The following is a 22,393-nucleotide window of genomic DNA, read 5'->3' on the forward strand; positions in this document are numbered from 1 at the left end:
CTTACAATTCCTCACTATGCAGCATGGTGGCATCTGTTTTAGAAATTGTGTATGTGCTATGAAACACATGGGTGTTTCATGCTTCATTCTATTGAGCGTTGACCGCCAATTTTTAAACCAAGTATAATATAAAAACGTTTTTTTTTTCATAAAGAAAAAAATTGGTATTAGTTTTTATTGCTATAAAAAAAGAATTCATTTATTGAAGAAAACATATTGGTAGTTAAGTGATATAGAAGCTGCTTTTGTGTGTGAGTGAATTTAATGACTGCAGAAGTTTAAGTTTTTGAAGTGTTCGGATCAGCATCAGTCGAATAAAGAATGTCAGCGATCTTTCTTCTTGTTTCTGACGTTTTTTGTTATTTTAGAGGCTTCCGGTGTTCGTCAGAGGAAAATTCCCGCTCACCCAAGGAAAAGCAGCAATTTATGCCAAAGCTTTCGAGCCCAATTGTGGCTCTTCTTCAGTGGTTTTGCTTGTCGTTACTTGGGGATTGTCCTCCTCTCTCTCTGTTCCACACACTCATTAGGATTTTCCGCAGATTTTTCTTTCTAATTTTCAATTTTTCTTTTTCACTGTTTGTTTTTGCTTTTGTATTTGGCGGATATTCTTTGTGAAGTCAGCGATGATGTTGGAGCTTATAAAGAAGGAATAATCCAAGAATGATTCCATAGAGAGTTTTTTGATGATGTAAGCTTATGATATTTCAAAGAAATTTTTTCTTCATCTTCTGAAAAAAAAAAAATTAAAAGGGTTTTTGGATATTGGTACCTAGTGCAAAACTGAGCAAAAAAGATTAAAACTTATATGTATAATATTTAGACAGTTTTCCAACAATTTTTTGTCTAAAACTTCTCCAAGATATGGCTGTTTTTGACTTTTTATGAAAAAAAAAATTCTACTTTTAGCTATCTTTCTGAAAACTTAGGTGGTTAAACGTAATACATCGACTTAACATTGAATTTTTTTTTATCCTTTTCTGAAATTATTAGGATATTTACGTGTACAAACTATAGGAGCCTCGCAATGATTTTCACAATTCTTACACCTATTTAATTGTATGGTTAAATAAGAGAAATAAAACTTTAATTGTGTTTTTATTTTAGAAAATTTCTAAAAAATATAAAATATTGTTGTAAGTAATAGGAGAACTTAAAAAATCTTCAAATGTGAAGTTTCTCTTTTGAGCTGCTCAATTTATTTTTCCATCAAAGGAAAAAATGTTTGGTAAAGTCATTTCTTATAATACTAACGACTTCCAACAAACAAAGCGTCTAAGTAGTAGGTAGTAGAAAAAACTATAGAATCATAGTAAAATTCGCAAAATTCAATTTACAAAAAATTCGTTTTTGAAAATTTTAGGGTAACTTTTTGGTCTCAAAATATTAATGCTTAATTTGATTTTAAAACAATTGACTTGTACAGTGCAAGTCCACATCAACGAACAATCGGATGTACTACTCTCGCGCAATATTTTTAATACGTTAATGTGGACTTGCACTGTATTGAAAGATTCTTTTTTAAATCGAGACTAGAAATCAACTACTAACGACCATTTCTTCAAACTTAAATATTTCTTTTTCCTATAATATGCTGTTCCTTACCAAAAATAGTCCTGACTGATGTACCCTCATTTGTTAGTATTCTGTTGGTTAAACTGTGAACAAGGATAACTTTTTTGTTGAATGGGATGTATTCTCCTTCCATTTCCAACCTTACTTCACAGTCAGGATGAATGAATTTCCAACGGTAGTGACTTAGGGAATTCCCAACGATTCTTTTTAACTTAATGTCGTGATTCCTTTCTCCATTTGCCCATGTATTAGGAGACGCCATCAACCCCATGGGTTTGTTATCCTCCCAATAAATACATCGAAGTAAAAAGTCTTGATTATATTTTAATGGAGAGTTGACTAAATCATCTTCCAAAGGAAAAATCTCAAAAGTATTCCTTATACATGGATAATTTGATGAAGAAAGAGTTAAGATAGAACATTCATCTATAGAATGGGTATACATAGAGATAGAAACATAATCTGCAGACAAAGATAAGTATCGTAGTTCTTTCACGGCGGAGGGCTGCCTTGCCAATTGTACAAGAGAGCCGAATTTGATAAAACTCTCTGAAGAATCGATGATTATTTTTTTCATGAGGATTTGACGAAAGTTATTTTCTTTTTGAACACACAAATCACCATTATTTTTCTTATCCAATAATTTATTTGTCCACGTAGATTCACTAAACATTTTCGTGCGATTTATCGATAAAACACGTTGATTAGTGGGAAGGAATTATTATACAGTGGGACCCCAATACAACGACCACTCGGATGTACTCTTCTCACTCATTATTTTGAATGCGCGAGAGTAGCTCAACCAAGTGGTCGTTGTACTGGGGTCCCACTGTATAGGGTAAACGTAAGCTTTTGTGTAAAATTTTGGTTGGTATATAAAATATAAAATACAAGTAATTTGTAATCGTTCATTTTCTCAGATTAAGGCTAAAATTTTGAATGAATGTACTTTTCAAATTACCTGCTCAAATCTAAATCGATCAAATTTTTAATAGTTGTATTGAAAAAAATATTAACTGTCCTGTAAAATACATTTGGGTCCTTATTAATTACAATCAAATTACTAGTGAACATAATGGAACAGACGGGACAAAATATTAAAAATTTAAGACCATTTTTTTTTAAATGTATAAAATAAAATTTTATTAACACCAATAAACTTACAAAATAATTCAATTTTAAATATCACTGTAAAAATTAATTTCCTTAAAAAAGAAACGTCTCTTCAGAATTAGCTAAAATATTAAATTTATAGAAAAATTGTTCTTTTACAAATTTTGAATTTCCTGCAAAAGTGAAATTCTATATGGCTGTAATAGAACTTCACGGAGGAAATTCATTTTATTGCGTTGCACGGAGGAACCACGTTAGGCTGATTTAATACAACAACAACACACATGGCCATTTTCCCTAAATGGGGTTGGCCCTCCTTGTAAAATATCGCCAGGCCCTTCGGTCCTGGGTCGTTTCATCTTCGAGGTTTCTGGACCTCATGTCCCTTTTTATTGTGGACAACCAAGTGGTGGGTGGGCGCCCTGGCTTGCTGCGTTTTTCGTTTGGGTGCAGCATCCTCCTCACTAGGTGATTTTCTGGGCGTCTCATTACATGGCCGTACCATCTTAACCGCGATTCTGTGAGCTTTTCATGTATGTCAGGGACATGCAAGCTCCCTCTCACATGCTCATTGCGAACTCTGTCTTTTAATGTCACTCCCGCGGACCACCTTAGCATGCGCATTTCAGCAACAGGCTTAGGCTGATTTAATATAGTTTCATATAAATATGTAGGTATGTATAGTATATACACTAATTATACGAAATATAATGTTATTGTCTATTAATATAAAATTCACAAAATAACTTTTAGCACAATCCGATGATTCTTCAAGGCGATCAACATTTTTTTACATCTTTCGGTTCAAAACTCCATATACTTACATATAGGAACCTATAATTTTTTTAAAATATTGTTTCATATTTTTTTTTTACTAATCCTGCTAGACAATTATTTTCCTTCTTAAATTTCATTTTGGCTTTTTTATTACTTAACCACGTTTTTTTGTTAATTTTTCGATAACTATTTAAAGAATTTCTTAGGTGCAAATATGGCTGTTCTTTGCAACGAAGAAAGTCTTTTTTATTCTTTTTCTTTATTGAAATACTTTCACATGAGAAAGCCAATTGGCTTTTTTTTATCTAGTTAGGGAAGTCCATCATGAAAGCTTTTAATCCTTTTTTGTTTATCTTTCGCATTGGAGAGATTTTCTACAATGTGTTATTCATTTTTTTTCCTATTTTACATAGGTAAGACCATAAAAAATTACAATGAATTTATTAAGATTTTTTCTATATAACCTACTTGAAGAAATCTAAAATAAAAAAATAGGTATATACTTTTTTTAACCTACTCTTTTTTTTTACTTTTTAAAATGAAAACTACAAAAATTTATTCTGAAGTCAATACTTAAAATTTCGTAAATACATATTGACGAATTTAGAACGATTTCTGGCATCTTTTAACTTCAGAGTTACAGGTTAATTTAGATGTACAATTTATAAGCCAAACACCATACACTTTTTACACAAGCCATTCCGTTGCAAAGGATAGCGACACGGGGTAATCATCCTGAAGATTAATACATTTAAACTGAGCTTTCTTGGGGTAGATCTCTGATGTACTGCTAGACACAGAGCTATACTTTGCAGATGGCAAACATTCACGAGCATTGTCAACAAATTTTAGAAAATGAACATTTTGAGATGATGAGTTTGTTGGTGAAAACACTTCCCGCGGTTGTAAATGAAGCACTGTGTTGCTACGGCTTGCACACCAGGACTCCTCGCTATCTTGTCACACTGAAGTACCCACATGGCCAGGCACTGCGCTCTGAATCACCGGTTCTGGTTTAAATGTTGTTCGGAGACGCTAAAATAATTTAATTTTCATTTTACCAACTCAACACATTACTAGGTATAATGTTAATTATAATAGAAAATCAAAAATACCTATAATTCTAACTTTGGCTTTATGGATCCGAAAGGTATCCAACAGCCGTAAAAACTAAAACGGAGAAGAAGAAAAATTCTAACTTTAGTTTAAAATAACTTACCCGATAGAGTCCTCCGGGTGTTCTGAGAAATTTGTAAATCATATAAATCGGTATACAAAGCACTGATGATGCCGTAAGTGCCCATCCCACCGCAATACTCCAATCCGGGTAAGTGTATTCCGTACCCAACATTTCTTGATAGCCCAAAAAGGAGAAAATAAATATCACCTAAAAGAAAAAAAATTCTTGAGTTTTTATCGTAAAAATCAAAACAATATATAACAATTGAAATGTTAAGTAAACATTCATACTAATAAGAACACAGGACTGATGTAGAACCAACAGATGCGCCAAAAAATGCCAGGACGATGGCCCAGCATTTGCTTAACATCAGCGGAAAAATTGTCCACACCGTAAAACCAAAATACGCCCGCAGCTTCGATGAAAACAACAAAAAGTATGGCTAGCCCAGGTCCGTAAACATTTAGGAAATTCACCAAGTAGACACCACCCTGTTGATGAAAAAAATAAAACAAACTCACATTCTTACAGAGAATTTCGTATAGCACGAAGAAAAATCAGATGTAATAAATAAACACAGTATACTTATATTGTATATACCAAATATTTTACATGAAAATCCCATTGAGGATAGTTAATTCTCTGGCATCTCTCCTCATGTAACATTCATTAGCCACTCTTCGCTCACCTTTTCTTTATAGACTAACCACAGTAGTATGTATGTATACACATATATGCCCCTAAATCGACCGGATGTATTTCTTTTGATAAGCCATCCTGTGGTTGCACTGTATTTCTCTACTCTAATTAACAATCCTTTTTTCGTAGGTTATTCTTAATCATTTCTTACAAACTTCTTTCATAGAAAATATTAAAAAATGAGTTGTTTTTTTTAAACTTTATACATACATACTTTGCAGGTTCATCCTGTTTCGATACACGCCACAGGAGAAAAAGAGACTATATCCAATAGAATCACTAAAGAGAATTACATTTGAAATTCGAATTAGCCAAAGAAGGGGTGAAATAGCAAATGATGGTAAAAAGGAGGATTCTATTTACTTAAATCCTACCATATTGGATGTTTTTGTCATTCATTCACAATGATACGCAGAATAATGAATTGCTTCCGATGAGTTCTCATTTAGTTTTTCAATAAAATGCTTAAAAAAAAGTTGAAAAACTTCGTTGTCCATTTAAAATTGTCAGATACTTCAGAAAATTAAAAATATATTATAAATCTTCAAAAGATATGTGTACGTATCTACATTTTTCAAATATTTATTCTATCTATATAATAAAGATAGGTCTGTCTATAAAATATAGAAAATATATTTACATTTATGTATATATTTGTATTTCTACACCGTTGCGTTGGTCCGATCGCGATGAATTTTGGTACAGAGTCTACTGATACCAGGCGGTTTTCACCAACGCAACGACGAATAAATCTTTAATTAAATTTATTTCAATTCATCACAATTCTTTTCTACCCCTATTTGAAAGAAGCGCAACAAATCCCCGAGAAGCGGGGCGAGGAAAATTGGAGCGAAGCAACAATTTACCTCGTTTCTTAAAAATCTTTTCTTTCGTTTTTTTACAACCCGAAAGTCGAAGAAAAAAACAAAAGATTTCCTCAATTTTTTTTTACTTCAAAAATCTTTCCAAGCATCCTTCAAGATTTCTAGTATATATATAAACAGTGTAAAAATTCCTTTTATAATACGATATTGATATTGAGAAATCTATAAACTCTCAAAATCATTTTTTTTAATTTGCAAAATTTTTCCAAATAGGTAACAAATTTTTTTTTCAATGCGACATAAGTATATGTATAAACAAAAATTTTATAAGTAAAAGTCCAACTTACGTATGTCATAGTAGGTAGAGCACAAAGATAAATGGCCACCAGGAGGATGAGCACGAAGAATTCTCTTTTCCGTCCAATAGTGCGTGGGTATTCATCACATAGAGCTGTTATCATGGCTTCCAAACCACCAAAAGTACTATCCAGCCCCAATGTGATAAGCATTAAGAAAAAGATGATTGACCAAAATACAGAACCACTCATCATGGCAATCGCTTCTGGATACACAATGAACACAAGTCCTGGTCCCTCGAGACCCACTTGATCGATGGATTTACTCTGCACGTGTGCCATGTATCCCAAAACGGAGAAGATGACAAAACCAGCCAGGAAACTCGTTAAACAATTTATGCTACTCGTGAGCAGGGCATCACGGTAGCAATTGTTATTGAATTTATTATAACTTGAGAGTGCAAGTAGGGTACCAAAACCCGGACCGAGAGAGAAGAAAATCTGCGATGCTGCATCAATCCAAACACGGGAATTTTTTAATTTATGCCACTCTGGTGTTAGATAATAGTGGATACCATCCGCAGCACCGGGAAGCGTGACACCACGTGCTAAAAGGATGAGAAGGACAACATAAGGTGCTAGAGCGGTTACCCAGACGACTTTTCCGGCACTTCGAACACCTTTCCACAATGAAAAGTACACGAGAACGAATACACCAAACACACACAGTGCGAGGGATGGTTTAACTGGACCCATGTAAGACATTCCATCGGATCTGTGTTGCTCCAGAACTTTTCGTCTATCAAAAGAAAATTAAGAAATTATTACCTCAATATGTATCAAAATTTCCAACCTCTATTAAAATAAGGACTGAAATATAGTAAAAACAAATTTAGGGATGTTTAAAATGGTGGTCGTAGGGGTGGCTGGTGGATTTGACTTCATAATCGCATGTCTTCCAGTTGATATTAAAACTTTATTGATCACCGCAAGTCTCTATCTACATAGAACACCAGATCAGAAATCTCTAAAACTATTCGTTGTGAAAATAATTTTTCTACGGTTTCTTACTAGCGCAAATAAGACTATGATTATTTTAATAAAAATCATAATGAAAATCTTTAGAATTTTATGTGAAAAACAGAGGATTACATTTTTTATTTAATTTTTTACCTTTATGTTTCCTCAATCGTTATCAATATTTTTTGCGTTATGTGTAGGTAGGTATACATAGGTTGCAAAAAAATCGCTTAAACCACATCCAGTAATTACCTTCTCAAAAAAAAAACCCATTCAATTTATGGATTGGAGGCAATATCCCGGAAAAGCACTTACTGTGGATTTCCTCATAAAATTCCAGTATACGTACCAACCACTCAACATTTTCATCAACCCCTTTCCCACTGTTAAAGGACAAGACGAAAAAACATGCAAATTTAACGGCCATAAATACTCACTCAAAGAACTCCCTTGCTGGACTCGTGCCATTGACGTTGGTGATATTCGTGACGTGTGAGCAGTTTGGTGTATTCCACTCATTTCCACACGAAGTCCATGGCAATTCCGAGCTGAATGATGCGAAAAGGTAGTAAACGGCCCAACCGATGATAGTGTTGTAGTACATCCCCATATAAATATCAATAAGACAGATTGCGTAGCCAACACCTGAAGTGTATGGATGACACATCAAAAATGAAATTATTAAATAACGATGAATAAATATTAATGGTAAGGAAAAACTATCTTATATATGAAGGTAAAACTTTTACTTTCTTCTTTTAAGATTTTGTGCATACTAATATTAAATCATCTCAATGAATTAGGAGCGCTAGGAGAGTTGAATATAACAACTCAAATATATATTGCCATACAATATAATACATAGATAAAGGCAGATCAAAGTGCTTGTCATTCATGATATTGGATCTTATTCAGCGACCAAGAAACCCTTGAAATTCGCTTGAAATCTTGAAATTTCAGTACAAAATTCAAAGATTTCAAGGGTTTCTTGGTCGCTGAATTAGGCCCATTAGGTAGGTAATACCATAAAACCACATTGGTGGTACAGATAGAGGGATTAAAAATTTAATACTTTCTTTTGGACATAATGAGAATATTTTGTTTAGCATCCCTAGTAAAGGTACAGTGCAGGTCCACATCCAATTATTCTTAGATGTGCACCTGCACTATATTGAAATTTGTATGGGAAAGCGATATTTCTTGTAAAGGTCAGGTCAGTTTGAAAGTTCTTGAAAAGTTCTTGTTTGAAGTTTTTGGTAAATAAATCTTATTTTTTTCTAAAAAATTTATATATAAATCCAAATTAAGTAGATTATCGGTTCTTCCATACAAAATCTGGTAAACTACTTTAAATTAGTTTCAGACTTTATATAACTTTATCTATATAATAAAGAAAGGTCTCTCTAAAATATGGTGTCTGTTCAGCTATGCATTTCTACACCGTTGGTCCGATCGTGATGAAATTTGGTACAGAGATTACTGATACCAGACGGTTTTTACCAAATAAATATATAGGTATGTAAATATATAGGTTGTTTAAGAAAAACGTGTGTAATTTTTATGCCTATCCGGCCGGTACTTCAATCCAATTTTACGTCTTCTTTCTACGAAGTTTAATTTCTTTTTTTCCACTGTATTAAAAAAATCATTCTCTAAATAAATAATTGATAAAAATACACTTAACAACACCCTTGCAATATTATCCTAGTACTTCTCATAATACTATTATATGTTATACTCCATTCAAAGTATTCACAAACATGAAGTTGCAAATTGCCGCAACCCCTTTACTTATATTTCTCTTTTACAAAACTTTCAAAGTTCGAGTAGTCATTAATCGAATACAAATCTCAATAACTATCTAATAAACCTTAATTCAATATGTAGTTGTTTTACTTCCTACAATTTGCGAATACTTCACATCCTTTTGTACAAAAAATAAGTAAAATAAAAAAATAAAGTTTTAGAATTAATTTCAGCGCTTTTTAATTTAATCATTTTTCATTTAGGGAAAAGTAATTCTGAATTCTCTATATTTCTCTACTTCTTTCCTTTATTATTTTCAATGTATCTTATATTTCCACATATTGAAGGAATGATGCGAAAAGACTGCAAAATGTGGTGGTGGTAGTGGTAAATTATTATTATTATGGTGATGGTGTAAATTATTATTGTATTGCTTTCTGTATAAGAGGTCATAGTTCTTTCTGTTTTAATGTAATAAATTATAAAAATCCAAAACAATTTCAAAAAAAAATCAAACTATTGAGAGAGATGACATTGAATTGAATTGAAAAAAGTTTTGAAAAAATAGTCCTTGAAGAAAAAGACGTACTTGAAATCACAAATTACCACCATCAACTTACCTAAATCTATTTTACATAAATAATTTTGTGTGTCAACACATTTTTTCTTGAAAACTCGGCAAAGGAGATTTCTTTTTTTTTTTTTTTTTTGAGAAAGAACCTCATATAACAAAGCGAAAGAGTTTTAATACTAGATATTTTTGTATCATAATATCTCACGAAAGTAAATAACACCTAGACATTTTGTCCATCAGCCGAGCTATTGAAGAGGATTCCTTTTCTGTGTGCATTCCCACAAGCACTCCACTATTCGATATTTGCGCCATCCACTTTTACTCAAACAGACACAGAAAAGCCATTTCCTCAGAGACCACTTGAGCCCATTTCTATTTGAGCTTTTTTCCTATGGGGGTTCTTTTTTATTCTTTCAGTGTGTACAAAAAGTTGAAGAATTTTATTAACTACATGCGTTCTAAACATGTTAATCGATATTCTAGAGACCTATCTTCTGACGACTCATTATTGTCAACTCCCCTAAGAAAGATTTAACATTTCGATTATGTCGTTAACATTATAGCTTTCGTACAATGCGGGTGTTCCATATCATATACTAGTCAACCCGAGCCCCCAATCACGTGTGAGCAAACTCAATTTTAAGCTATAAAAGGGAGGAGTATATTAGTAGAGGGGATAAATAATACGGTACTCCGAAAAATTTTTAAAATAAAAAAATCCCGTTTTCTGACCCTTCAGTAGGTAGAAAATAAGAAAAATCAGTTTTTCCGTGGGGGGCGCTAGAAAGGGCGGAGGGGGCGGAATCCCATATAGAGCTTGCAACTCGTATTGACCCCCTCTACCCCCATTCCAAATTTCTTCAAGATCGGCACAGTCATTTAGGAGGAGTTCATGTGCCACAAACATACAAACTTTTCAGCGTTATATATATAACAAGTAAGATTATTCTTACTTGTGCTTGTTGCTCGAATCAAATCAGTTTAACTGTGATTTTTCCCCGAGAAAATTATTAAGCCTTTATACAACCTTAAACACTAACAATAAATCGTCAAATTTGGCCCAAAGCTTGGCATATGCACGTATACTTATACGTATTTACTTTAAAAAATATCGACGTTAGCGCTAAATTGTAAGAGTACGATAGATACACATAAGGTTCACACTCGACTTTTATCAACTGTAATTAGGAATAATTTCATCCCAAAACAACTTAACGTAATAATGGAAGTTTATTAGTTGGTGTTCCACTTCATAGTTCACACCAAGAGTTGCGTATGGATTGTTTTCTCTTATTTATTTCTTTAATCTTCTTTAAAGAATGGAAAAGGGTCTTTAGATCAGTTCGAGTGAGTCCGATTATCTGAAATATTTGTTTCTGTTATAGAAATAAAATCAACATTAAGGATTTTTGCTGACTTTTAAAATTTTATCCTCACAATTTCTTTCCTTTTATAAAGTTCTAAAATCAGCGTATTTCTTTGAGGTTCGTGTTCAATTGCCTTCATGAAAAATAACTTGCAACGATATCTAGGCTAACAAGACACGTTTCCTTATACCAGAATATCCGTTTTTTTTATTTTCTCACACCCACCATAACAATCGGAAAATACCGTGAGGAAATCAAAGAGAGATATTTTTTCTGCGTGTGGCTTTGTAAATGCAGTTGTTGCCACGTTCAATATAGGGAAGTTTTATCGCTACTTTTCTATGGACGGATGTAACGGAATAATTAAAATCAAATTTGTTTCCATCATTAATTGGTAGAAATGAAACCAACAACGTTAAAGGAACCAACATAAATTTAGCGGAGTCCCAGATATTTGTCCTCGCACATATCTGATATATATATAGGTATTATATTGAAGTATAATGTATATATTTCAGCGGCACGACAATTTAATGATTTGTGACATGAAACATTATTCACTCTAATTTAATTTCCATATCGGGGGAAATCCGTTTGCTCCACATTATACGATGGGGAATCAAATCAAGAGCAAGATGAAGAGTTGCAAATTGCCAAGAAGAATTATATATTTGAATAAAGGAAGTAAAATGGATAGAAAAAAAAATAAACTGTGATGCTGTGTTAGCATTACCTTTCAGTGCTGGACAGATTCGCTTCCAGATACTGAGGCAACCACATCGATGGAACTGTCCTAGAGCCAATTCCATGTAGAAGAGCGGTAGTCCACCGAGTAGTAGCATAATGCAATAGGGAATAAGGAATGCTCCACCACCGTTTTGGTAGCAAATGTATGGAAAGCGCCACACATTACCCAGATCAACAGCAAATCCAATGACAGCCAGGAGAAATTCTGCTTTCTGACTCCACGTCTCACGCCCATTTTCCGGCGTCAGGGAAACAACGAGGACACGCTACAATCAGGACAAAGTGGTACATCATTGAATTATAACAGCGCAATAGGATATATGTGTCTATGGCATTCTTCATTTAATAAAAAAAAAATAAGTAGGAAATCATATTTTAATGACATTTTCTTTTGCTTTTCACGAGAATTTTTTTTATAATCTACCACTACAATCAGGTAATTTCATATGTGATGCATATAATGCAAATGTGTAATTTTAAAATAGGGACTTTTTTTTATTTATATTAACAAGTAGTCGTCCATCATAAGCGGATGGTGTTAATTTTAAAATGCGACATTTCGGATAAATTTGCGTTTTTCCCCAAACTAATTTATTTGAAATCGCATTAAAAAACTTTTCTTCCTCATTCACACAGAATACTATTCCTTTCGTATTTATTGGGGATCTCTATAACTGATTTTTATTGGATTTTTTAAACCTCACCTCTTTGTTAACATTGACCATCTTAGGCTGTAGAGGGTCACTCTCTTTTGCTGGTGTAGGATGTGCCTCACCAGTATCCTCAGATCCAGCTGCTCTATCACCTTCTGCCGCAGGCCAGTGGGCAGTCTTTCCGCCCTCTCCCGGTTGCCCAGATGCATTCATTGAGTCCTCATTCGTCATTTCCCCACCCACGCTCCCGACTCTCAGTATTTATCTTTCTTTGATGCCGAATCCGCGCAAGTATACCAGCTGCCTAATGCGACTTTATTAGACAATCTTCTCGATGGTTCTGCAGTTCATGTTCCCCCGTACTTTACTTTCTGTAAATAGTGGAAGACATGCACCTTGGAAATTCGTTCAGAATTTTCTCTTCCAAAAGAAAAAAAATTCTGTCGATTCCTTCCTTTCATTTGACGAAAAAAAAACATTTTTTTTACCCATGAGGAAGTACATACATAATGTAACCTTGAATTAAAAAAAAACGTAATAAACTTATAATGTTCATAAGTTGCGACTTAAAGTTTTTTTTTTTAAGTTTTTAATGTAAAATGAGCCGTAAATTAGTAGATACCTATGGTCTTAAAGGAGCATTGCAAATAACCTTTCTTTACAATTATTCATTTTAATTAGGCTACGACAGTTCCACATGGCTCAGATTACCCTCTGACTATCTCTACAGGTTCCATGTAAATTATACGGCACTATATCTAATTGAAAGTGCATAATTTTTATGTAAGGGAGTCAGGTTTTCTTTTTGAATAAAAAAATTATGTGGAGTATGGACGGAAAGTAAACCTTATTTAAAAAATAATAATAATAGTTACTTTGTAATTCCGCTCTAAATTAAATTTAATGATCAGGGTTAAAAAAATCGTTTAAAACAACATCCGAAAATTAAATAAAACTTTTACGTCTTATCTGGGCAATTAGGAGTGTTAAAAAATAAGCCAAAATGAGTCAAACACTCATTTTGCCTCGTTAATACAGATTTATTTTTGCCTAATTAAAACTTTGACGACTATTCTTTTTTCGAGTTATAATCACATTCGGTTTCAGTAGTTCTTATTGCGATTATACGGAAAATATTTTCTGATGAATATTACTCATTCACTATCTTGACTTTTATGACATGCGATGTAAGTTGCTGATTTAAGGGATGTTATGAGCCTTATAAAATTCACATTTGAATTGACCAACTCGATTATGTAACAATCAATATTATTTCTATTTATTTCAAATTAATGTAAAACAATAAATATGTATGAAAGCTATGGCTAAAATTTTTTGACTGACTGTCCAATTGGTCTTTTGAACCCATATAGCAAATAATATCCTGCCCGCAAATTAATTGAATCCATGTAAAAAATTATTTAGGTTTTTACATTTTCACGGTTCACGGAACTCACTGTTAAGTAAATGTATACATGTATAGGTATATATGTATTATGTAATTTATCTTATTTATATAGTGTATTTTGTTTTTTTTTTATAAAGGGATGTTTCATTGGTAGTGGTTATAAATTTTGGAGTAAATTTATATTAAAATTCCTCTCATATTAATGTTGTTTCCATCTTTTTACCGTAAAATCGCAATTAAATAAAAGAATGTTGAAAACTTTTCCACACGGAAGAAATATCAATTTCTTTCGAGGGTATTTACTTCCGCGATGCTTCTTTCGTACTCTTCACGCAATTTTTATTATAAAAGGAACAGAGAAGGTATATGTATACACACGTATATCCCCGTCTTTATAGAATTCAGGGAATTGGATAGAGTACGATACCGTAAATCAAGCGTGAAAAAGGAGTTTTTAATAAAACTTTCCATATTTAAAGCGTTGGAGATTTTTCTTACCATTAAAAAAAAGGAAAAGCACAGTTTTTATCTTATTCCTTCTCACAGTATGTACTTATATATGTAGGTATGAATTATAATATAATGATTGATCATTGAAAAAATTAACTCACCATCACTCACAAATAACAATTCACGCGGAGATTATTCCTTTCGGCAAACCTCCTTTTGGATCATAAACAAGCAACACCAACTAATTCTTCAAAGGCTAATTATATCCGCAACGGGCATTTTTCCACGTTTTTGCTACCGAAAAAGAAAACATCAATTATTCATGCACCATAGAGAAAAAAAATATTTAGCTCACAAAAATTCGGAAGGAGTTATATGTATCTCTAAAATATTTCGATTGATTAATGTTTTTTTCACTCTTTACAAAAATATTATGTATATGTATTACATTATGTATATGAAAAAAATGTGGGTTTGTGTTTTAAAATCTTCAAACCACTTTTCGCCTCCCACCTTCATCTAAAAGAAATTATCAAAATATATCATGCAAAATGATTAAAGGAATTTTTTTCTCAGACAGAGGTCTCTATTTGAAACTCAATATTTTCACTTGAAAAGAAAGATATATAAAAAGCGACACTTTACATCATTTCAAAATGGACTAAATGAGAAAATTTATGTCCCACAAGGCGGACAAAAAGAACTTTTATTTTAATATAACAAAAACTCTAAAATGTTGATAAATTGAAATTTTTGCTCACATTTTGGGTGTTTTAAAACACACAAAGATTTCACCACACGATTCCGTTTTGTAACCCAGGCACAGATTGTGACTGCTAGCACGGAACTGACTCCCAATTGGATCCCGCTGTTGAATTTATAGCCAGCCCGAAGGTGGATTCTTCGTTGCTGCTGCTGCGTACAAAAGACATGAACACCCAACATTGCCATGATTTGTACTTTGATCGCTTCCGCGGGATCTCCTCTCTCTCCTTTAAGTAAATATTGGGGTCGTGGGGTACACTGTGAAAAGAAGTTACTAGACTGTAAACGAGGAATGACTCCGCAATTCTCCAAGGCTCAGCCTTTAGTCCTTTTTTCATAGGCATCCCTTCCATTGCATTTAAAATCAATTTCATCCACTTATTTATTAGAAAACAATTAATTAACAAAATACTTAGCAAACGCTTTTATTCTAATGAATGAAGGATAAGAAAAAGTAAAGAAAATCTTTTTTTTTTTATTTCAAGCAGATTACTTTTTTAAATGTAGGAACTGTAAGGACGAGAAATTTTAAACCAACAACAAGATATTTTGTATAAATCTTTTTGTTGTATATGTATTTGTATTATTAACCTTAACTTCCAAATATAAAGAAATATAGGTATCCAATATAAATTTTATGTATTAAAAATGTATACATATAAATAAATAGTGTGGGGCATAAAATCTCACGAAATTTTAGGTTTCAACTAAAAACATTATATTTCTCTCCGAGATAGAGCAAAAATGAATCTAAGAAAGAGTTATAGGGCGAAAATTTTCCTATGAGCTATTACCTACACTGCACTATATCACTGAAAAACATGATACTTTGAACTTTTCCTAAACTTTTGTGTGGCATTTTTATCCAACTCTCCTTTACTTATATTTTTCTACACATTCAAGAATTACTTACTTACCCACGTTATGTACAGTACGTTTAAACTCTTTTTTTATTCATATTTTTGTAGAAAAGCTGGATTGTGGGATAATCATATTGTAAATGGATTTTTATGGATAGGTACATAATAATAACTGACGCCGGTTTAAAAATAAATCAATTTTATGTAGCTTAAGAAATTATTTTTAAAAAATGAGCAAGTTTAATGGATGTCAGGATACGGACGTGAGAGCTAAATTTGCAGATAAAACCAAAATATTCTTTAATTTGGAATTTTGTTGTCATCCCATCATTTATTGGCAAAATTAGATACCTAAATAAAACGACTTTTACACGGGGAGGCGGTATTATTGGGAGGGTGGTATCCCATATACCCACATGTTGCAACACATAATACTTTCCTCTAACACGATCTAAACCGTATTATAGTTACACTTATTACAACCGTAACAAACCTTGCACTGAAGATTACATGGTATTGATGTAGGTAAAAAAACAAATCTTTTTCTTTGTGTTCTTTGCGCAAAGAAATTATTACCTGCAAAGGGCAGTAATGAATCATAATTTAATTAAAAAATATCTTAATATTTAAAGCTGAAAAGTTTGCATGTTTGTGGCACATGAACTCCTCCGAAACGGCTGGGCCGTTGGGCCGATCTTGATGAAATTTGTTATAGGGGTAGAGGGGGTCAATACGAGTTGCAAGCGCTATATGGGATTCCGCCCCAATCCCCCTTTATAGCACTCCCACTGAAATTTTTTTCTCATTTTCTACCTGCTGAAGGGTCAGAAAACGGGTTTTTTTTTATTTTAAAAATTTTTCGGGATCCGGATTATTCATCCCCCTACTAATATCGCCCCCATTTTATAGATTAAAATGGAGTTTGCTTACACGTGATTGGGGGCTCAGGTTGACTAGTAAGTATATCTTTTTAGGAGGGATTCTTTTTTGAAGAAAGAGTACATAATATTTTCAGAGTTATCTCTTTTACATCTTTGGCAATTATGTTGTAAATAATTTACTTACCACTTTGGAGATATCAAAATATGTAATGATTTTTTTTTTCTTATGCGTTTATTTGCCTTTAAAAAATCATTTCTATACGTTGCTCCTTATAACACTGCGGTTTCGTTTCTCAATTTCTCATCACAAAACTTCTTCGAAGCATTCAAACGCATCAGCCGCATAGACCAAAATGCAATTACATTTACAAAGTTCTGTGAAAAGCTGTGGTGCGGATAGGCCGTGTGGGTATCGTCTTTCCGGTGTGGCAGTGATGTCTTCTTACTCAACAAAACAATGACGTAAATTGCTACAAAACATGCCTTTTATTCTTTCTTTTGACTTACTGTACTAATTGTGATGGAGACTGGCAAACGAAATGTCTCCACAAGGTCTGAGCTCACTCTCTCTGTAATCTGCGTCAACTTCCCGTCCGCCTCGCCGCACACAAGCTTCTCAATCCTCGGACTTGGGCAGGTAATTTGGACAGATGCATAAATGGTACCGCCCGTTTGGTTGAAGTACTCTAACTGTGTATGTAGATTATAGGGAATTTCCTGTGGGAGAAAATCGAGGAGTCTGGCTCGTACTGTGTCTTGAATTAGTGTCTCACTTGATTGATCTGTATTAGTGCCATCAGCAAACTCCCATGGGGAAATTTTTGCTCTTGTCAAAAGAAAATTTTGTATATCTTGTAGACCATCTCCCGTTAAAGCGGACACCATAAAAATATTGGAGAATTTTTTCCATCCTGATGTCTTTTCACCATCTTTCTGGGGCTCTTTGATATCTTTTTGAACAACCCCCTCAATGCAATTCATCGTCAATGTATCCACTAATTCAAGAAGAATTCTCTTTGATCGCAACATATCGATCTTATTGAGTACAAGAAAAGATGGTATATGACTGTAACACTTGAGTGTTTCAAGAACCATTTGGGGAAGTTGATTTCTTGTCCAGTGATTTGATACGTCGTGAACAACGCCAATTATATTTGAATGCTGAATCGAGTGTCGGCTAGCTGAGCTAAAGGATGTCTCTAAGTGATGCTTCTTAATCTCATGCGTTGTCACCAAACCTGGAGTGTCGTAAAAGATCATTTGTGCTCCCTTCTTATTAACTACTGCCCTGGAAGCTGTCCTAGTTGTGTGAACCTTACTAGACGTGGGGCAAATCTAACGAAAAATAATACGTCTTCTTTTTAAATCTATTTATAAAATATATTAACATTCTTTATACTTACTCTGTGGTTTACTATTTTATTGATAAGGGTACTTTTGCCAGAATTTGGTACCCCAATGATAGCAATTTTTATCAATTTCTGTACATTAGCCACTTCTTCAGGATTCCGTGCGACCGCCGATATACTTCTTATAATTCCTGCATTCTGAGACTCAATTAATTTTCTTGAAAAAATAGGAGTTCTTGTCAATAAGAACCTAAACATTTTGTAAAAGAGAAGAAAATCAGCACGCTCAATCAATTAAAAATCAAATTCAATCATAATATTATAAAAACTTTGTGGAAATCTGACATTTGTTATACTGGTAAAAATCTTTTACAAAAGTTACGATTTCATGGATATAATAATGTTAGTTGGTATACCACAATCGTGGCATAGGTACCAATTTTTTTTTATAATAATTCTTATTTTATCTATTATATTTCTTTTTAATATTAAATTGAATAATATAATGTAGAGTGTATAATTTTCCTTTCTACCTTTTCTATAAATTTGATTAATTTTACGTACAATAATTCTTCAACATCTAAAAAAACCAAATTATTTTAAAGTTTGATTTTTTCCAGTACATATCTCGGTTAATTTCGTCTTTTTGTCCGAAAATGCCGGTAAACGCGGTCCAATGAGAACCCGCCATGTGCTTTGAGCGCGCCAAAGGAAATTCCATTAATTTATTTTGAAAAACATTGCATCAGTCGCGGATGGAATATAAAAGAAAACTCAACTAAAATCACTGAATGTATTTAGAAGAAAACCGGTGTAAGTACCAGATGGTACATAAGTGAAAGTGATTGAAAAAGTTAAATAAAAAGAAGCTTCTTAAATAGGTGAAAACTTATTTTTTTTAGTTGTTTGATCTTGTGCCAGTGCAATGAAAATCAAACAAGAAATTGCAATAATGCAAAAGGATTCAAATGAAGATCCTCTGGTCAGGAGAAGAAAACATCGACTGGATCATCTAACACACGAAGAAAAAATAGAGAGAAAGTAAGTTTAATTAAAAAAATATATATTTAAAATTAGCAAAATTAGGATATAAAAAAAAGAATATTCATGCAAAATTTTTTTTTAAGAATTCAAGATTTCTTTGGTGTTAATTTTTTCATGGGTAATTTATGTTGATAAACATAATTCCATATTGTAGACTCTATAACATAAAACACAAATTAAAATGCTAATTAGTCTGTGGTGTAATATGTTTATCTTCTAATTTGTCCTACTGATATATTTTTATTTTAAGTGAACAATGAGAAAATGTAAAAACAGTTTTTATTTTAATTAACAGAAAAATGAAGAATCGCATGGCAGCACAAACATCGCGTGATCGGAAGAAAATAAAAATGGACAATATGGAAACTACAATAAAAATTCTCTCTGAGGAAAATAAGCAACTCAACAAAAGAAATGCTTATCTGGAGGAGCGTCTGAAAGAATTAGAAAGACGCCTAGGTGGCATTTATGATGGTCTCACAATTGACACACAGTCGGGAAACGTGCAAGAGAAGGCGATGGCGCTCAACCTTCTCGAAATTTGCATAATCCTCACTGTATGGTTCACAATCAAAAGATCTCTAATGGAATCATCATGGCTGATGATGCATCAGACTTCGATGATACCTTCACAGCAAAAAGCCAAAGCGCCCAAGAGATTTATCCACATTCACCCAAGTTACCTGCATCACACAATTCAAGTGATTTGAAGAAAATCTTCATGGAGCACTCCTACAATAAAACCCACGACATAGACAGGGCATATATTGATACAATAGACCTAAATTTGTCATCAGATGATGGATTTTCCTCTACATGCAACTCCCTGTCACCACTCTCGGATGTGGACTATGAAATGGATATTTGGAATGAGACCCTATCGGAACTTTTTCCTTCATTAGCTTATTAAATTACAGAAATCTTTCAAATTGATCTCTAATACATTTTATGTTTCAAATCATTGTGAAATCAAAGATGAATAAATTTATTCAATTAATTATTGCAGTATAATTTTTACTTTACTATTTTATTATTCTAATGCTTGAGAATAATTCTTTTGTAATATTCAATAGAAGAATCATTTTTTTTAAGTAGGTAATACTATTTTAACCGTTCTTAGCTACCTACCAGTCTAAATTAAATTTACATTACAAAGTCCGGCTCCATTCTACCAAACAGATACCTACAATAGAATTTTTAGAATAAAATGCACCCCTTTCTGTGTTATTCTGTTGGCCAATATTTAAAAGGTTTTGTCGCATTTGGTTGCGACTGAACGTGATGGATGTGCTTGAGATGACTTCGGAGATTCTGCTTTTGCTTGAAGAATCTATTGCAGTCCTCATATGGACAACTGTAAGGTTGTTCCCCGGTATGTTGTCTCCGGTGGACCTACAAGGAAAAACAATTTTTTATCCAAGTACTACTTACTACCAAATAATATGTTAAAAAAATCTTACAATCATTGTTTGCTTATCGACAAAAGCATTGTCACAAAAGTCGCACTTATATGGTCGTTCTCCTGTATGGTAGCGAATGTGAATTCTCAAAGTGCAGGTTGATGCAAATTTTTTATGGCAAATATCGCATTCATATGGCCTAGCACCTGTATGTGTTCTCATATGGATCTCCATGTTGCGCTGATTGATAAATCTTCCTCCACACACATCACATACAAAATTTCGCGCCTTGTGAATTCGCTGATGCCTCTTGAGGTTTTCTTTGCACTTGAGCACCTTCCCACATCCTTCAATATTGCATCTAAATTCCTCTGCATAGTCTCCATGACAGATTTTCATGTGATATTCTGCATGATTTTTCTTTTTATACTTCTTTCCACATTTTTCACATGTATACTCCTTTGGAGGGTGTGTCCGGAGGTGTTTTGCAAATTGTGTTTTCACATTAAATGTGAGATTACAATCTTTACAGGAAAATGTGGGTTTCTCTTCCTCCATATCTTCCGGTTGCTCTTTCTTGTTCACGCACTGTTCCTCTGTCTCTTCCTTTCCCTCAACTGTAGTTTTCTTTTTGGATTTTCTTAGTTTCCGGGAACGTATAGGTGTATACTCATCAGAGTCTTCCTAAAAGAACCAAGAGAATTTGGGTTCAAAAATATTTAATATAAACTTTTTATAAGTCACCTCTTTCATTGGAACATCCAATTTTTCGGAAGATTCCTCCTGGAATACATTGAAATCCCCTTGGCCTAATTCTTCAGGTTCTGATTTCACCTCAACAGAAAAATTCCTTCCTTCAACTTCCACCATCTCAAATGGATCCTTCATGCACATGTCATGCGAAATATGAATGGACCCTGTCGATTCGAAGAGGGACACCATTTCCAGAATTACTTCATCTGAAGGTAGCTCCCCGCCAGCAAAGAACAATTTATACTCATTCTTCACATATTCTACGTTCATATGATGATAGTAGTACATCTTGACCAAAAATATTCGTCCTTCTGTCACAATACTGGAAAGTTTCTTCATTATTGATTGTTTTCCAAAATTCCTCTTTAATTGAACCTGACCAATCCTTCTCCTGAACGTATCTGATCTAAAAAAAAATGTATTTTTAATAATAGTTTTTAAAGTTCTTTTTATGTAGGTATTTCACAAAAGTAACATGAAATTACAATAATTTAGCAAAAAAATTAAACTTTAGCCACTTGAGCTTTCTTTATTATTTCCCAGTTTTTTCTTAATTTGGATTTTTTTAAATTAATTTTAGGTTGAAAGAAAATAAACAAAACATCCCTATTTTTAGGTTATGGCTAAAGATAAGAGATTTCAAATTGAAAAACGTTGCAGTTTTTTAGTATAGATATGTGGATTTGTTTTAGATGAAATATGTACAATGCAGAGGGTGTATCATATTGAAACTTGTGATAATGAAGGACAGGAAAATCTAGGACGAAAGAAATACATACATATGTCTTCCTAAACTTTTACCATTAATTTTACAAGTCAATTAAGTTTGCTTTGGATATTATACGAATCGAAAAAAAAGACTGGGCAAGGAACGACCACTAACATCAGTAAAATTGGTTAACAAAATTTTCAACC

The 22,393-nt window shown here is 33.1% G+C and overlaps 5 protein-coding genes across 7 annotated transcripts; 1 reads left to right on the forward strand and 4 right to left on the reverse strand.

The window, feature by feature from the left end:
* Nucleotide 1: 1 nt before the first annotated feature.
* Nucleotides 2–2,245, reverse strand: LOC129794531 (cilia- and flagella-associated protein 161). The gene is made up of 2 exons (XM_055835284.1): nucleotides 1,603–2,245; nucleotides 2–33 (listed from the first exon to the last, which is right to left on the reverse strand). The coding sequence occupies exons 1-2, from the start codon at nucleotides 2,243–2,245 to the stop codon at nucleotides 2–4; spliced, it is 675 nt and encodes a 224-aa protein (XP_055691259.1).
* Nucleotides 2,246–3,965: 1,720 nt separating this feature from the next.
* On the reverse strand, nucleotides 3,966–12,799 carry LOC129796587 (sodium-dependent serotonin transporter). The gene is made up of 7 exons (XM_055838655.1): nucleotides 12,620–12,799; nucleotides 11,902–12,181; nucleotides 7,919–8,126; nucleotides 6,513–7,260; nucleotides 4,933–5,133; nucleotides 4,682–4,849; nucleotides 3,966–4,497 (listed from the first exon to the last, which is right to left on the reverse strand). The coding sequence occupies exons 1-7, from the start codon at nucleotides 12,797–12,799 to the stop codon at nucleotides 4,423–4,425; spliced, it is 1,860 nt and encodes a 619-aa protein (XP_055694630.1). The 3' UTR covers nucleotides 3,966–4,422.
* A 24-nt stretch (nucleotides 12,800–12,823) lies between these two features.
* On the reverse strand, nucleotides 12,824–18,650 carry LOC129796592 (GTPase Era, mitochondrial). Of its 2 annotated transcripts, XM_055838669.1 has the most exons (5): nucleotides 18,336–18,650; nucleotides 17,440–18,267; nucleotides 15,188–15,449; nucleotides 14,588–14,720; nucleotides 12,824–12,939 (listed from the first exon to the last, which is right to left on the reverse strand). In XM_055838669.1, the coding sequence occupies exons 1-4, from the start codon at nucleotides 18,537–18,539 to the stop codon at nucleotides 14,683–14,685; spliced, it is 1,332 nt and encodes a 443-aa protein (XP_055694644.1). In that variant the 5' UTR covers nucleotides 18,540–18,650; the 3' UTR covers nucleotides 12,824–12,939; nucleotides 14,588–14,682. The 2 variants fall into 2 exon arrangements, with proteins under 2 accessions (XP_055694644.1, XP_055694645.1); XM_055838670.1 differs by lacking the exons at nucleotides 12,824–12,939; nucleotides 14,588–14,720; nucleotides 15,188–15,449 and adding an exon at nucleotides 17,146–17,373 and having other exon boundaries at nucleotides 18,336–18,649.
* Nucleotides 18,651–18,975: 325 nt separating this feature from the next.
* On the forward strand, nucleotides 18,976–20,322 carry LOC129796599 (uncharacterized). The gene is made up of 2 exons (XM_055838683.1): nucleotides 18,976–19,322; nucleotides 19,621–20,322. Exons 1-2 carry the CDS (start codon nucleotides 19,207–19,209, stop codon nucleotides 20,033–20,035), a joined length of 531 nt encoding a protein of 176 aa, XP_055694658.1. The 5' UTR covers nucleotides 18,976–19,206; the 3' UTR covers nucleotides 20,036–20,322.
* LOC129796593 (zinc finger protein OZF-like) lies at nucleotides 20,270–22,103 on the reverse strand. 2 transcript variants are annotated; one of them, XM_055838673.1, is made up of 4 exons: nucleotides 21,964–22,103; nucleotides 21,470–21,879; nucleotides 20,786–21,409; nucleotides 20,270–20,717 (listed from the first exon to the last, which is right to left on the reverse strand). In XM_055838673.1, exons 2-4 carry the CDS (start codon nucleotides 21,815–21,817, stop codon nucleotides 20,550–20,552), a joined length of 1,140 nt encoding a protein of 379 aa, XP_055694648.1. In that variant the 5' UTR covers nucleotides 21,818–21,879; nucleotides 21,964–22,103; the 3' UTR covers nucleotides 20,270–20,549. The 2 variants fall into 2 exon arrangements, with proteins under 2 accessions (XP_055694648.1, XP_055694646.1); XM_055838671.1 differs by having other exon boundaries at nucleotides 21,470–21,884.
* Between the last annotated feature and the right edge of the window lie 290 nt (nucleotides 22,104–22,393).

Source organism: Lutzomyia longipalpis, chromosome 4 (assembly GCF_024334085.1).
Source record: "Lutzomyia longipalpis isolate SR_M1_2022 chromosome 4, ASM2433408v1".
NCBI lineage: Eukaryota > Metazoa > Arthropoda > Insecta > Diptera > Psychodidae > Lutzomyia > Lutzomyia longipalpis.